This window comes from Leptosomus discolor, chromosome 1, assembly GCF_034619465.1.
Source record: "Leptosomus discolor isolate bLepDis1 chromosome 1, bLepDis1.hap2, whole genome shotgun sequence".
NCBI classification, from domain to species: domain Eukaryota; kingdom Metazoa; phylum Chordata; class Aves; order Leptosomiformes; family Leptosomidae; genus Leptosomus; species Leptosomus discolor.
In genome coordinates this window covers 105816558-105832780 of record NC_141391.1, presented here as the reverse complement: position 1 = coordinate 105832780, position 16223 = coordinate 105816558, and the positions used below count along the sequence as shown (strand labels likewise).

The 16223-nt window shown below is 40.7% G+C and overlaps 1 protein-coding gene across 1 annotated transcript in view; it reads right to left on the bottom strand.

The window, feature by feature from the left end:
- Nucleotides 1–16223, bottom strand: part of APP (amyloid beta precursor protein) — a 226775-nt gene that overhangs the window by 76379 nt on the left and 134173 nt on the right. Inside the window, exon 7 of the mRNA XM_086462757.1 lies at nt 13648–13815. Coding sequence (XP_086318883.1) covers nt 13648–13815 — 168 coding nt within the window. The remainder of the gene's footprint in view (nt 1–13647; nt 13816–16223) is intronic.

The window sequence follows — 16223 nt, the reverse complement described above, 5'->3', positions numbered from 1 at the left end:
ACAAGTCTACGTTAAATTGTTAATAAAACCCCAAACAATAAAAGCTTAGAAGTACAACATATTAGTCCCAACGAAATACGTCCTCAAATTTTAAGAAAAACTTAAACCAAAACCGAAATTTTTCCTCCAATTTTACCTTAGATATATAACCCCAAAAGCAAAACAAAGAAACCCCCAAAAATGAACAGAGAGCCTTTGGCTTTGGCTGCATTTGAGATATCTCTACACGTTCTCTACAACCGTCATGAGTGAATTTGGATACTGTTGGTATAAAGTGCTCAAGAAATTTTGTAGTTATTCATTGGACCAAAGGAAAGGCCTTACTTGTCTCAAAACAAACAAACAAAAATGTACAAGCAACCCAAAAAACCTAATAATTATAGTAAATCATAGAATCATTAGGTTGGAATAGACCTCTGAGATCATCAAATCCAACCGTCAACCCAACACCACCATGCCCACTAAACCATGTCCTGAAACGCCACATCTACACGATTTTAGAACACCTCCAGGGATGGTGACTCCACCATCTCCCTGGGCAGCCTGGTCCAGTGTTTGACCACTCTTTCAGTGAAGACGTTTTTCCTAATGTCCAATCTAAACCTCCCCTGGCACAACTTGAGGCCATTTTCTCTCGTCCTCTTGCTAGTTACTTGGGAGAAGAGACCAATCCCCACCTTGCTACACCCTCCTCTCAGGTAGCTACAGAGAGCGATAAGGTCTCCCCTCAGCCTCCTCTTCTCCAGGCTGAACAAAACCAGTTCCCTCAGCCACTCCTCATAAGACCTGTTCTCCAGACCCTTCACCAGCTTCGTTGCCCTTCTCTGGACACGCCCCAGCACCTCAGTGTCCTTCTTGTAGTGAGGGGCCCAAAATCGCACACAACGTTCGAGGTGCGGCCTCCCCAATGCTGAGTACAGGGGCACGATCCCTTCCCTACCCCTGCTGGCCACGCTGTTTCTGGTACAGGCCAGGATGCTGTTGGCCTTCTTGGCCACCTGGGCACACTGCTGGCTCATGTTCAGCCGGCTGTCAACCAGCACCCCCAGCTCCTTTTCCTCCAGGCACCTTCCCAGCCACTCCTCCCCAAGCCTGTAGCGCTGCATGGGGTTGTTGTGACCCAAATGCAGAACCCAGCACTTGGCCTTGTTAAACCTCATCCAACTGGCCTCAGCCCATCGATGCAGCCTGTCCAGGTCCCTCTGCAGAGCCTTCCTACCCTCCAGCAGATGAACACTCCTGCCCAACTTGGTGTCGTCTGCCAACTTACTGAAGGAGCACTCGATCCCCTCGTCCAGATCATCAATAAAGATATTAAATGAGACTGGTCCCAATACTGAGCCCTGGGGGACACCATTTGTGACTGGCCACCAGCTGGATTGAATTCCATTCACCACCACTCTCTGTGCTCGGTCACCCAGCCAGATTTTTACCCAGCAAAGAGTGCACCTGTCTAGGCCATGAACTGCCAGCTTTCCGAGGAGAATGCTGTTGGAGACGGTGTCAAAGGCTTTACTTAAGTTCATCTTACATTTTGCAAACTTATAAACTTTGTTATTGAAGTATTGTAACAAACACCCAGAAACAAATAAGCTTCCTGACAAGTCACAAAAATTACAAAAAGAGAATGTAACTCTTAATATTTTCAGTGTTCTGAAACTTCAGACTTCTCCATCTTTTATAGTTTTTTTAACTGAACTTAAGTCTGTACAAATATGAGTGGAAAGAAGTGACTATCTAAATAACTGTCAAATAAATTATGCAAAATTAACCTTTAATTTATTGAACAGAAAAAAAGGTCACCAGCATATGCACTGAGATCAGTTAAGCCACCTGTACATTCAAGGTCTGATTTTCAAAAGCTCCCATCTCACATGCGTGGCCTTTACGGCCCAGATTTTTGGACAATACGCTTACTTCCCACTGGAAGCAGGTGAGAGCAGTGGGTGCTGAGAGCTGGAAAACCTGATTTCAGTGCCTAGTGCCGAATGTCAGAACACCGAGCCCCCTCCAAAAGCTGCGCAAAACCAGCTTGGCATTAAATGCTGCAAACCTGGCTGCCTGAGACAGCCAGGCTGTGCCCAGGAGCAGGCAAAAGGATGCAGCCAGTACCTTGATATTTGACTGTAACCCGCTCTCTCAAGCTAATGCTAAAAAGGGTAATGCTAATGAAGAGCAACACTGCGTAGGAGGAGAAAGCTACTACCCCGACCTTGTGCAAAAGACAAAAAGCTGGTGTAACGCCACACATGGCTCTCCGCTACCTGCTCCCCAAAAAAAAGAGGGCTCAGAAACGGGCATGTGGGCTGATGGGAGCTTGGGGGACCTGTCTCATGGTAAGAAGCTCAATCATTTACACTCATTCACCAGGGAGCGGACTACTAATTTGATTTAGAAAATCTCTACTGAGAAAAGATTTGTGACAACAGCTTTATTGGCAAGAAGCAACTGAGGTCTGATGGTTGGAAACCAAAGACGGGCAGAAATAAGGCTGGAAATACGGATCAGAAATAGGCCACCCACTTTCAGTAAGTGCAATTAAGTATTTGAACAACTTAGGCAAAGATATGCCAATTCACCCAAAAGCATCCTCGAAAACATCTTGCTTTAGCATCTCCTTCGAAACCCAGCCAGTGAACAGGCATGAAAGCAAGGGGTAAAATCGGTGTTTTGTCCCTCCCTGCTTGCTGCTGGCACTGGTTGATGACCAGCACATGTCAGAGCAGGCTGAGCTTGTATAAAGCCAGCTGTAAGGACTCAGCCTGCCTACCGCTCCTGGCTACCTCTGGTGGCCACAGAGACCAACTAAACTACCAATATCGACCACATCTCACTCTGCAGAGCCACTGTTTAAACTCTTAAAAAAACAGAGGTAATTTTCTTAAAAAAAAAAAGGTCAGTACTTATATTTAGGAAAATACTAAAAGGTGAGATGAAATGGTCACATATGTTTTTGCTTTCTGTAACAACTGCAATTCAGAAGCGGTCTTTTTATGAGTAGTTAGCTATTCACATAATTGGAAACCAGAAATGTTTCTGTAACAAAAAATAACTAGTCTGCTTAAAAACACATGACACTACAAAATTCTGCTTGTATTTACAAAGCCTGAAAATGATAATGTGACTCTCCATTCATTATTAAATCATAACTATCAACAGTTAAAAAGCCTTTGTGATTCCAATGTAAGGATAATTGACAGCCTACCCTCGCCCCCAAGAAAAAAAAGAGTTATGAAAATACTGAGCCTCCCTACCGAGCTTCCCTTCTTCCACATAAAGCAGAAACATTTTAAAGTTTCTTCATGGCTGTTGGCACAAAACGTATCCTTTGCCCTCCAATACATTTGGGAACGTTGTTTCTAGAGATGTAATGCATGTTTTCGCATAGTAAATTGGGAACATTTGGTCAGACATCAGTTACATGTATAAATTCCTCAAAAATCTGCAACCTGATCTCATTTATTGACCACATCTGCTCTTAGAAGGAGGTTTCATTTTCTACGCATTGCTTTTTTCATAAGGTAACTCATTCTACAGCTGCATGAAGACTGATCAAAAAGTGTGTGTTGACAGGTGTGGAAGAAATGTGGTATCAGATGACACTTTCTTCACACTTGGACTAATTTTACCTGTCAATTCCCAATCAGTGCTTTAAAAAAAAAAAAAAAAAATTAGACTTTAAAATCTTAACTTTCTTGGAGACACAGGTTCAATAATACAGCCAAATTATGCTCTACACATTTTGCTATTTAACAACAATCCTTACATATTGGAAGACTAGGGGGAGGGGGGAGGCAAGAAAAATACAACAATATAGCCCCAGAGCCTGTTTTACTATTTCACATATAAATAATCTCTATCTGCCTCTCCAGAGAAAGAAAGAACAGTCGCTCACCAACCTAATAGGAAATGAAAGAATTAGTAGATGCCCCTTTTTGAATGATATCAGCTGTGGAATATAAGATGGGAAACCATTTGAAATGAGAGCACTACCCAACTACAATGTAGTATTCAGTGGATGCATTCATTGCCTCTGAATTCCACATACGCAACCACCTCATTAATGAAGATTAAGATCAAAGCTTTCAGTTGTTGACTAAGATCACAACTAATTATAGCACTTCTGACAACCACAAGTATATGGAGTATCTTTAGCGAGAAGGGTTTCTATTATTGCTACTGCTACCTTGGGAAATGAGCTGGTTTTACAAGATGGTATCCCCATTCTTGTATGAATAAGCCACTCTGCTTATAGCTGGGTGGCAAAACCAATGAACAGAATCTAAACAACAGGGAAGGAAAATAATGATTACCTTTTTATTACAAACCAGACAAATTACTGGCTGAATGATACAAAACAAATGAAGGCCAGGAAAGGTTTATCTAAGATTGTAGCAAATTACCATTATTTTAAACATAGGGAAAAGGATGTACCAGGATGAGTTTTTACATAAGAAGTTGTTAAGTTTAATATAATTTAATCACATGGAGAAAAGCGCGTGCTGAACTGGTATGCTTCCTAGTAGAGATCAACACTGGGGCACATAACAGTAAGTGTATTTACATACTATGTATCTACTGCATTACAGAGATAACTATTCTCATTCTTAGCACTGTAAGCTGGAAGACCAGCAGGCAAAGTGCCATTCCTTTTCACTTTTAATTACTTTCTCTTCATACACGCTCTCACAAAGACCACTTTCTGAACCCGCTCTAAAACTAAAGAATAAGGCGGTCGGGATGGGGCACGGCAGAGTTCCTCCCACAGTCAACAGCACAAGGGAGGCCTTGTGAGAACGAACACCAGACATGTCCCCATTTTTAGTATTTTACCTGTAAACAGCAGGTTGCTGCTGCTGGTTTCTTTTTAGGGGTTTGGGGGGCGAACTGGCAGCACTGCTCTGGTCCAAAGTTTGGCATCACCCCTGGACTGGCAGGAGTTCTGGGAGCCAGATCTTTTGCCTCGTGGCTCATCAGCACATCTCCCTGCCTGGAAGCTAACTGCAGAGCAGTGAACTGTGCTGATCACAATCAGAGCGTGCTACTCCTGTCCTTCACACCACTCAGCTGCCCACTTCTTAATTTTCAGCAAAGATGCTCTATAAGGCAGATTCCCATTAAATTATTAATTGATATTAAGGTTGATCCATTTCAATTACATATTTATCACTCAGCCTACTCACATAACCATTCAGCTGGGTTTTGTCTTGCACATTTCCTTTATCCTCATGTTTTGACAACTACATTTAAGAGTTCCAAAAAGTCTTTGAAAGTAAAGTGTTCTTCATAAAAACTGAGGAATTCTGACTACAATGGTAGGGATTCCAAAAGCACAAAACATGCACTAACAGGCTAGATAAAAACAAATACATTCTTCTGTCAGAAAAAAAAAAAAAAGGCACATTGGTACTGACTTAAGAAAAAAAGCCCCCGTAAGTGGTTGTAAGCTCAGGGATCACATCTGAGGCACTAAGAGTCACCACTTCGGAAACTTGACTTCACCTTCAATTTCAAGCTGCCTCCTAGCTTACAAAATTTTGTTAAATTAGATGAACTTTCCTAATGCAGATCAGAAAGCATGCTGTTTAGAACATGCCTGCTAGTTTAATTGAAAGAGATTCCAGGCACAGGTGACATGAAGAGAGATAACACATGAAACAGAACCCAGTGTTCCAGGGGATGCTCATTCCTTTCTTAATTCTTGGGTTATCTCAGTTTTTATCACCCATCAAGGCGAAACTACTGTGCCAAAAAGACTGTGTACAGTTTCTGTAAGATTCCATAACTTGCATTAGTATTCAAAGAATAATTACAGGTCAATGTAGCAACCTGGGCCTGAGAATATAATTATGTGTATTGGGATAGAGAAATCACATGTCTTAAAAGTTACATTCCTTCCTGAACTTTGCTAAGACTGATTCTATCTTCCTTTGCTATGTTATAATTTAAATACTTGGTATGGCATCAAAACAATAAGGAGCCTGAATGACAGTTTAGTGAAATTCCTCACAGAGACTTCTTGGAGAGAAAAAAAAAAAACAAAGCAAAACATACCATACTCATAATACTCCTCATCTATTGCCTTAACTAAAGTTGATACTTGTCTCCTAAACTAGGTTTAAGTTAAACTTTCTCACATAAGTATCCTTCTCTGTAAAAACGTCAAGATGCATTTCCTATCCGTGCACAGCTAGAACTTGGCAATCATGCTTTTGTTGCACCTCCATGAATGCAACTTATCTTCGCAAGCCCTGACAAACGCAAATTTGCCTTGCTTATAGCCACTTGACACTCATCTCGGCCATTAATCGCTCAGATCACGCCCCGCCCCAAAGTTTTTCTATTCATTTCGTGCTTGGGAGAATGTCCCCAAAGAAAACTTTCCTCAAGCACCTTTGCCAATTGTCACCATTAAGTTTAAATATTTATGAGAGAAAAAAAACAACATTAAATTCTTCACCTGTTACATCAAATGAGAACAAATATAAGACAGAAGTATTCTCCTAACATGTCTTCTGCCAAGGTTCTAAACAAGAGCCATCAAGTTCCACAGAGTAAAAAAAACCCCAAAATGAACTGTGGTTAGACCCAACAAAACAAGTTAAAGCAAAAACAGTGTCTACAATTATACGTTACATTAATAACATTCCTACTGCTTGAAAATATCAGTACTCTAACTCTTGCATATGAAAACATTTGCATCATTTCCCTTTTGAATCCTAAAATTTACCAATTGCCTTTTAGAAAGGCCCAGTTCAACACTGGCTCCACGTGTGGTTCAAGAGTGAAATATAAAGCGCGAATTTATACTGATGAAACTGTGGAAAAAGAAATCAGTCACTTGCACCCACTAAAGGTGGTAGTCAAAATTAACAACTTCAATAGACAATATTAGAACTCATCCTGTTACACCTCCTAGCACTGAATAAGTGTCAAGCACTTAAAATAAATGAAGAACTGCAAAATTACGTTTTTCTTAAGATTATATCTACACTATTTTAAATTGGCCTCAACTTCACCAAGAGGCATGATTTAGCTGAGTTTTCATTCCAGATAAAATAAATCCCAGCAGATATAGGCAATTCATGCTGGACATGGTGGGAGAGTGGCACGTTTAAGTAAAGTCTTGAGAGGTAATGTCCCTTTACTGCTAATTTGGGAAGCAGCAACACAACTGATTAATACAAAGAGCCTTTGTGACGAAGCAACAGGTTGTCCTACTGTGACAGCCTTAGTGAATTTGTAGGTTTTTATTCATTCAAATAAAACACTTCATACTTATGTGAAATGCTTGCTTGCAGTATCACTACTTATAAAGGCAGATTTTTAGGATTTGAAATGTTATCACTAGACTTCTGTATTTTAGATTATACCTCTTGTAGTGCTATGACAAATTAGTATTGTAGCTAGTTGCTGCGATGAATATTTTCCAGCACTAAGTGCATCGTCAAAAAAATGCATTCCTGGCATGAAGCAACTTGCAAGTTCTGCTGCTTTTATAAACAGAGGCCTGCCAACTCCCCCATAAAGCTCACAAGCAGTGAAAGGGCAGTATTACCCACTCCAGATCAATGTGCTCTAGACAAGGCCTGCTTTCTGTCTTTGAGCCTCCTACCTGACCTCAAGCTCAAGCAGTCTCTGCAGTTGTACAGATAAAATAAGCAACCACCCAGTAAATAAGACAAAGGATTAAAATGTGCTACCTAAGTAAAAAAGGGGTATACTTGACCGCTCTGCTTACAGGAATGCACTGCAGTTCTTTACTGCCTTAGACTCTGGAAGTGGGCACGCAAGTTCAGCTGCCAAACTATTTTGCTTCCTGCTAACTAGGGTGATGTCAAGATCCCAAACAAGTAACAAATGGATAAAGGAAATTACTGACAACAGGAGCATCATCTTAAAAACGACTGCTGTTAAAAGGTACAGATTGTTAACTGCTGTACCTCTGAAGAGAAATTAAACTGGACACTGCAAAATGCTGGAGGTCAGGAATATTTCCCTCACTTAAGAGCACGAACTCGAAACACGTTAAGACTAATCTCACCAATTATCAGGGACAGACGGACACTGATCTGTAGGCAAGCTGAAGTCAGCCTATATGAAAAGCAGTAAGAGTGGATCTCCCATATCAGTCTTAATCTTGTGCATAATACTTTAATCTATATTTAAGAGCGTGTGAAATTCCATGTGTATTTTGAAGTTGTAGCTTTTAGTGTTTCTTTTAATATCTTCCATTTGAAATGGAAATGAAGTATCTGTCACTTAAAAATCACCAAGAGACTTAGCAAGTTTGTAAGTTTGCCACATTTAGTCTGGAGAAGAAATACTACTCTGACCTAAATTAAAAAATCCATGATCATGCTCTAAAAGGGTCGAAAATAAAACAATGCGTATTAACGTTTCAACTCACTACTAGGTTTCAGGGTTTAAATGCAAGGAAGGAGGTGACTGACAACACTGAACCCTGTTCGTTCCATCTGTTTGTTAGCCGCAGGAATTCAGTACAATGATAAAACTCCCTATTTTATAAAAGGTCATTTTAACAATATGTCAAAGTTTTCAAAAACTGCTTGTGCCACCAAAGAACAATTCACTGCCGTTTTAGAGCAGAACAAATGAAAACACGGTGACATGAATTCCACTCTGCTCTCAACGCACCATGCCGTGGCTGCAGGAGCTGCTGGGAGAGCTGTCTCCTATGCAACAGCTGACAAACGAAGCACATTTAAAAATTAATTTTCCCAGCTTTGAAGCTCTTTGTGTCCCCAAGTTAAGACTTGGACGTTAATGTAAATTCAAAATAGTACTTACAAAAAAAAAGTATTTCCTGTAGCTTTAAGGATGTTTAACAAGAAAAAAGTGAAAAAATCATACAATAAATTACTTTTCAGTATGACAATAAGAGAGAAATCATCCCTTTGATAACAGCAATTTATCACCTTTTGCTTATTCTTGTCAATACATACCCATTCTGAGGTCATTAAATCTGAATTAACCGCCTGATAGATCCTAATGACTTCAAAGGAGCCATTACGGCCAGTCACACAGTAGAAGTTTGTGTCCTTATATTGAATAGAAACTGCAGACAGTATTGAACATCCTTATTAAAAATCAATAGAGCGCGAGCGTGTGGTCTGGCAGGCTGAAGGAATCGGTAACAAGATCCTTAAAGCCTTCTACTTCCAGGGCAATTATATATCAATTCCCATGTAGCTGGGTGATGAATGAAAAATTTGACAGCAGCAGTTCCTACCTAACAGACAAACCATTTCTGTCAGACCTCAGAGCATCGGTCAAATTTGTTGACAGTGTAAAGAGTCTAAGGCTTGCATGACAGGACAGACCCACCTTTTCAGATCAAGGCAGAGAGACTTCACCAAAGAAGGAGAATAAAACATTGCATTTTTTTTTTCTGTAGACAATGTGTTGAGGATATTAGTATTCAGTATTCACACTTTCAGTATTCACACTATATAAGTATTTGTGACAACAGAACATCCTCAAGTTCTGGTTCAGTCCAATTTCGATGTATTATGAGAAAAAAACCCCTCACATCCCACCTATTCATCCTTTGCCCACTATTCAAGAGAAAGCTAACCGCTATCCGCTATTTCATGTTACTCTGTGTAAAATCTAACTAGTTTATCCTGCAAAGCAAACTACAGCCAGACAAAGCTTTTAGCATCCATCTTGTCTCCTGCCTAAGAGAGGCTCAATGTTTTTTTTACAGGACACAAGGGTGCAACAATAATGTGAACATTGGAGAGAAAATTAATAAAGAATGGAGTAAATACATAAGCGGGGGGGGGGGGGGGGGGAGGGGGGCGCGGAGGGAGACACAAAGATGAAAAAGAAAGATTAAGTTAAGGGGGGGGGAGGGGAAAGACAAGACAGGACAGAATAGGGGTGGCTTAGGTGGAAACTCTTCTCCATGTTGTTTCTTCTTTTCTTCTGTGGGATTGGAGTGAGGGTGGTGTCTGTGCTACAGCTAGGTAAAATAAACACTTTTGACAACATTAGATTGGTACCAAAGACAGGATCTCACTTAAGTGCTGAAACAGATCGTATTCAGCACTTCTAATTATTTTCATTACCACTTCTATTCATCAAAGTGATGAAGAATAAGGAGAAACAGCACAGTTGATACTGAAGCAGTAGATGAAAACGAAGTTATTTTAGGAACAGAAATAACAGGTGTATAGGTCAGGGTATAGAACACACTGAAGTACACAAAAATACAGGAAGTAAAATATAACTGAAGTAGCCTGGAAAGTGTACCCTTACAGACTCAAATGTTGTTTGAGAAACTACTGAATAAAAAAAAAAAAAAAAAAGGAAGAAGTCCTCTGAGAGATCTATTTTCAAAGAAAAGACCAGCTCTCTCTTTCCTCATTGCCAGTTGTAGAAATGAAGCCTAGCAGCTCAAGTACTCAATCTTTTTTCCTTAAAGAGAAAATGACTCAGACAAAAAATTCGAAAACCCAAAGTATACCAAGATAACTACAGGAAGAACACAAATGGTAATGCTCTTGCCATTGTTTTATTGAATTGAACCCAAGGAAAAAACCAAACCCAGAACAACTTCCATGAGAGAAAGAGGAATCTCCTGGGCTTATCTGACTATCCTAATGAATATGACATATAGCAAATTTAGAAGTTGTTTCTTATTTCATTTCTGATTCCACACACTGCAAGAGAATTGCCAGTCTTAGAAGATGAGATCATTTTTTCTCACAAATAGCATGAGCTGAACAACTTCTGCTGCCAAGAGACAAGTCTGAAGTAGAAAGACAATCTAATTTCCAAGTTTCATTCAATCCATAATATTCTTTTTAAGATCACGGCTGAGGTCACTCCTGGTAGCAGATTTCCTTCAAAAAGATCACTAGGTTGATTGAAAGTGTAATAAAGTAAACTCTGCCAGCTTGCTATTACAGGCAGTTGGTGCTATGATTTCACCTACAACCTGTATATGAAAGGCAACCCCACTGTATTATCAAAGTGACAAATCAGAATCTGACCACTCCAAGTTCTACTGTGTAAGAGTAATTCTCATGAAGTCTGTTTTGTGATGTGAATGCTCTTTTAGTCAGCAACACCCTTCCCTCTGCATAGTAATTCTGCAGCACTATGAAAGCCAGAAATGAAACTCTCAGATTTGAAGTGCTGGGTGAGTAACTACCGCTCTGCCTGCAAGATGCACGATCTTTGAAGATCGTTGAGTCTGCACATAGTCCCACTGCAGAATTTGGACAACGAAATGCATCCGTACGGCTCAGCCCGAAAGGCAGGAGCCAAACGGCAAGCCGTAAAAACTGGATGTTGAACAAAACTGCAATCTTGCAAAAGACAAGATCTGCTACAAGTCCTTACTTATGCTGTTGTCCAGCCTTCACAAAAATATTAGAGACTTTTTTAGTAATGCTGACAAAGGCAGTAATAATTCTTAATTCCTACCAGGTATGTGAAAAGGCTGACTTTTTCCAACAAGAACAAGCATATATTGACCACAGAAGTAAAATGCTCAAAAGGTCAATAGCTATTCTTCATTTAATCCTACCTTACTGGACATGAAATGTAAGGATAAAGGTGTGCATCTGTGCACCTTTTTTCCTTTTTTTTTTTTTTTTTAAATAATTTCTAGGGAGAAGGAACAGCTACTGTTGTCACAAGGGATGTACTGCCCAAGGTAGGTGACTTTCATTTGCCTCATATAGACCAAGGCAAATGCCTGAAGTATCCAAAGCTCTGTGCAGGTAAATCATGTTCTGTTCTGTCATTCTTCCCTTGCTAACTGAGACTACTTCCAGATGCAAAGTAGCAAAAGGTTCAGTTTCTCGGCTGTTCCCCATTACTAGTTCTGATGGCCATTGTTTGGTCTGGAATCCAATCACCACTTACACATGATACTCACCCATGTGTGACTGAAAAAAGTAACTGTCCTTTACAAATTCTCTGTTGGCCGTAACAATAAAGAATAAACACAGCCTCATCTTGGCTACCTGAAACTAAATGTAGAAGAGCTCAAGTGGCTTTTCTAGACTTACTGTCCTCTCACTGCAGTGCTTTTTCTGTGCCTCTAATCTGCATGAGCCAGCTATCTCCAGTTTACTTTTCTCTCTTGCTTCCATGACATCAACTGCTCGTCAATAACACATACCCTGCATTTTTCACTGCATAAATATTTCTCCTTTAAAATTCTCTTTTTTCCTACTACTGCCCTAATTTAACTCATTACAAAGTCCCAGTTTTTCCTGCCTGCCAAGGCATGCAATCAGAGACAAACCACATTTTGCATCTCTGGAAACATCTTACCTAACACAGAACTTAATGGTTCAACATTTCATTCTTTTAGCAAGTATCTTATAGACCTCATTCCAATCTACTGCACAGTTCTCTCTCTTCACTACATCTTCTGCCTGGCTGCAGAAGTTGATCACTGTCCATGAGGTATCCTCCTCACTTGTCTCGTGGCAGACTTTCTCCACATCCCTCCATGGAGCATTGCCACGAATTGCTCTAAAAGATGCCAAGATGAAATGCAGCTGGAGCACCAGAGCAGCAATCCTGCCTCCAAGACTTCTCTGGCTCCAATAAAATACAGGTCAGATCCTCTGCTCCACGGCACACATAACACACCTTGCTAGGGCTTAGCATGTGTTTGTGTGCATTTTTAAGCCTTCTACTTAACTGCAAACATTCCTAGGTGCAGTTTGGAAAGTATTTTACTAAAAGGAGCCCTAACACGCTGCTTCTGTTCTGCTACTCCATGCCATGCGAGCAGGCAGGGCAGTGAGAAATTTACTCACTCTTTAACGTGTTAAGATGTAAATGGCAGCCAATACTCTCCCAAGAGTTATGTGCTGGCAAGGCAGATGGGAGGGGAGCATACCAGAGGCTGCCGTACCAAAACCCAGCTGATAAATCTAGCATCTGATTCATCAGCTTCAATAACCTGTGATGGAGAAAGCCATCCTTCTCAAACCAAAAATCACAGTGCAAACACTCTTTCTTCAGGGAAAATGATAATTAAAATAGGTGTGTTAAACAAAGTAAGCGGGAGGTGATTCACATCCACATGCATTGCAGCACTCAGGGAAACCTAACAAATCAAATGTCATTTCTCCCCTTTTCATTTTAAACACACACGAAGTATTCAATCAAACTAAAACCAAACAAAGAAAAAGAAAAAACAAATCTGGAAATAAATATACTGCTTACTCATACTCATTTTAATGAACTTCTATTGCTTTCATTAAAAAAGGTCAGAAATAATACATGAAAATACAGTGTAAAAGCTATGAGCTACTGCTAAACTTACCTGAGGCTTCTGTAAAGTTTGTGGGTTTTCCTGCACATCGTACAGGCACACACAGAGACACACAAAATGTCAGTATGCTTTGACAGAAAATTAAGAGAAGGTGAGTGCAAAGGCCTTGTCTAAGGAAGTGTTAGGCTTTTAGCTACCTACTTGCAGACCCCCATCTACAGCACCAAGAAGTTGCCCACTACCGTGCCGGGTTAGCGAGAGGCTAATGAGGATCTAGAGGTGAGCGGAGGCGTTGGGACAGACCGCGGCCAGGGGTTAGTGTGAGCCCAGGCCCACTCCCACCGTGCGGGAGCGAGGGAGCATGGAGGAGCACTTACTGACGCTGCCACAGACCGCCATGCAGTACTCCTCCGAGTCAAAGTTGTTCCGGTTCCCGCCGCAGCCGCCGTAAAAGAAGGGCGCGCACTTTCCTTCGGCCACGTCAAAGTACCAGCGGGAGATCATCGCGCGGCAGGGACCAGTCTCGGCTTGCTCAGAGCACACCTCTAGTCACAGGAGACCCGGAGGAACCACATTTAGCATGCAAATGATATTATCTCGTCTTCTTAATCAGGTCTCTCAATGTCCACGCACGCAAGCGAGGAAGGAGACATGCCAAGGAGGTGTTCTGGGGAACAGCAAACCATTCCCCAGAAAAACCACCCTGGGGACAACGTAGGTGAATTTTGAACAGGCTCAGATTTGTGCCACCAAGTCTCCTTAATCTGCCTATACTTTTATCTTTTTAGCTATGTTATCTGTATATGCTGAGGGGCGTTGCCCTGAAAAAAGCTCCAGCATGGTGGCAGTGGTACAAGCGTGAAGTTTCGCCTGCTTCCAGGCCAGAGGGGTACAATCATCTCCCCCAGCTCCTGTCCACAGCATCACCGGCTGCCTGCCCTATGCAATTCCTACCCAAGCAGCCCACTTGGTACCTGTCTGGAAGGGGAACATCTGAAAACAGAAGACAATATTATTTTTGTTGGTTTTTTTTTTATTTTCTTTCTTTTTTTAGCTATATAGCCCCTCTCTGCCCAAACTGGCACTTCCTAGCTTACACAGAAGAAAAAATAAACCCAAAATTTTTATGAGTTAGAGAGAAAAACAAATCCTCTTCAGACACCTATTTATATATAGTCACTGCCAAAGAAACTTCCTCTTGCAAGCCACCCGGCACAGAGTTTTTAATTCATAGTTCAAGGGCTCACATATATAAAATTACTGCCATAGCTCTAACCCATCCATGGGAGAAAATCTCATTGCCGATGAATATATACTGGAAAAAAATTGAAATGGTTTGTGTTTGTGTTCATTGTGAGCTGCCACAATCTCTGCCTACATCCTGCAACACATGAAAACCTGAGGGAAGAATGAAACCACACAAATTAAAGGAAGAAAAGCAAATTCTGCCTGAAATTTGGAATTCAGCCAATTACACATGTAAACATATAGCCCTTTACCAATAATGTTCCAAACAGACAAAAAGTTTTGTCTTTCAACGTGCTAAGTTGTTTCAAATCTACATAACATTAAACACCAATACGCCCCTCATTTGCTTTCATCCCACGCACTGCAGCGGCAGACAAACCGGTACGTTCAACTAGAGGCTTCTAAATTCTCTGCATATATTTGAATTTTGTGGAAGGCACATCCCTAAGGGTTGAAAGGTATGAAGAAATATCAGTACATTAGCACCAAAAAATCCCCTGCACGCTCATCACCTCTCAGATGTCAGCTACAAAGAATCCTCCTTTTCAGAGTCTGTCCTGATCCATCATTTTACTCTCCCTAACAGCATCACTATTTATAAATAGATTTTACGTCCAATTGCCATTGGCAGTCAGTGTATTCCTTAAATATATAATATAGGTATAATTTTACACGTGTTTAACATATTCACATATTGTATCTATAAATAAAGTCAAGAATCAATTTAACGGGGATAAACTTGATTCTAAGAGAAACAGATCCAAGTGTATGCAACCATCAAGGATGTGCTACAAATATTGCAATTCTGTACCAAGCAATTAAGGGGAAAGGAATAGCAGGGGGTGAAGGAATACTAGGGTTTTTTTACTTTAAGAAAAAACAAATTAAGCATTTTTAATTGTGCAACACATTAATTACAATTAATTGTATGCTACCACATGATTAATTATAGACTACATTTGGTAAACAAGTGTTTCTTCCGATTTATTTTAAAACCAAATCCAGCCCTGCCATCTAATTATACAGTCAAATCTTCACACAAGGCTAACTTTGCACAGCCTTGGAAGAGCTGCCACATGTCAATTAAAAATTAATAGTGACTCTTGACACTAAAGAGACAGGTACAATCAAGAGAATTTTTGCTGACAGGAAACGCTATTTAAGAAAACACACAGGTTTCACCAACTCAGTCTTAGTTAATGTTGACTACGGGCTGACCTCTATCCACACAGTAAGCACCTTCTAGGTTTCCCTCAAAATACTAGTTCTGCTATAAAGTCTGATTTATTTCATTTTGCATTGTTAAGTGTTATCAGGATGGGAACAATTCACAGATTTAATCTGAAAATTCCTATAGCTACCTCACTCACAGAAATAGCAGCAGAGATTTTTTTTTTTTGCATGTGCAAAAGCAAAGGTAATTGCCCATCAAGTAACTGATGCCAGCGATAACAAGGAGTTGGCTCTGGGGAAACTAAGGTCATCTATACATATGAAGATGCACTTGAACAAGTGTAACAGAAAGCAGAGGGTAACATATTAAAAAGAGCAAGCCTGAAGCACTGCAGCCCAGTGTTATGGCCAGGGACCTGCCTCCTGCCTGACCTGTCATCTCCCGCCAGGCTAGTGGTGACAGCGCAGGGCAGTGGAGAGACAACCTTCCCTCCAGCCTGCACAGCCAACTGTACCGCTATTGATGAGACCG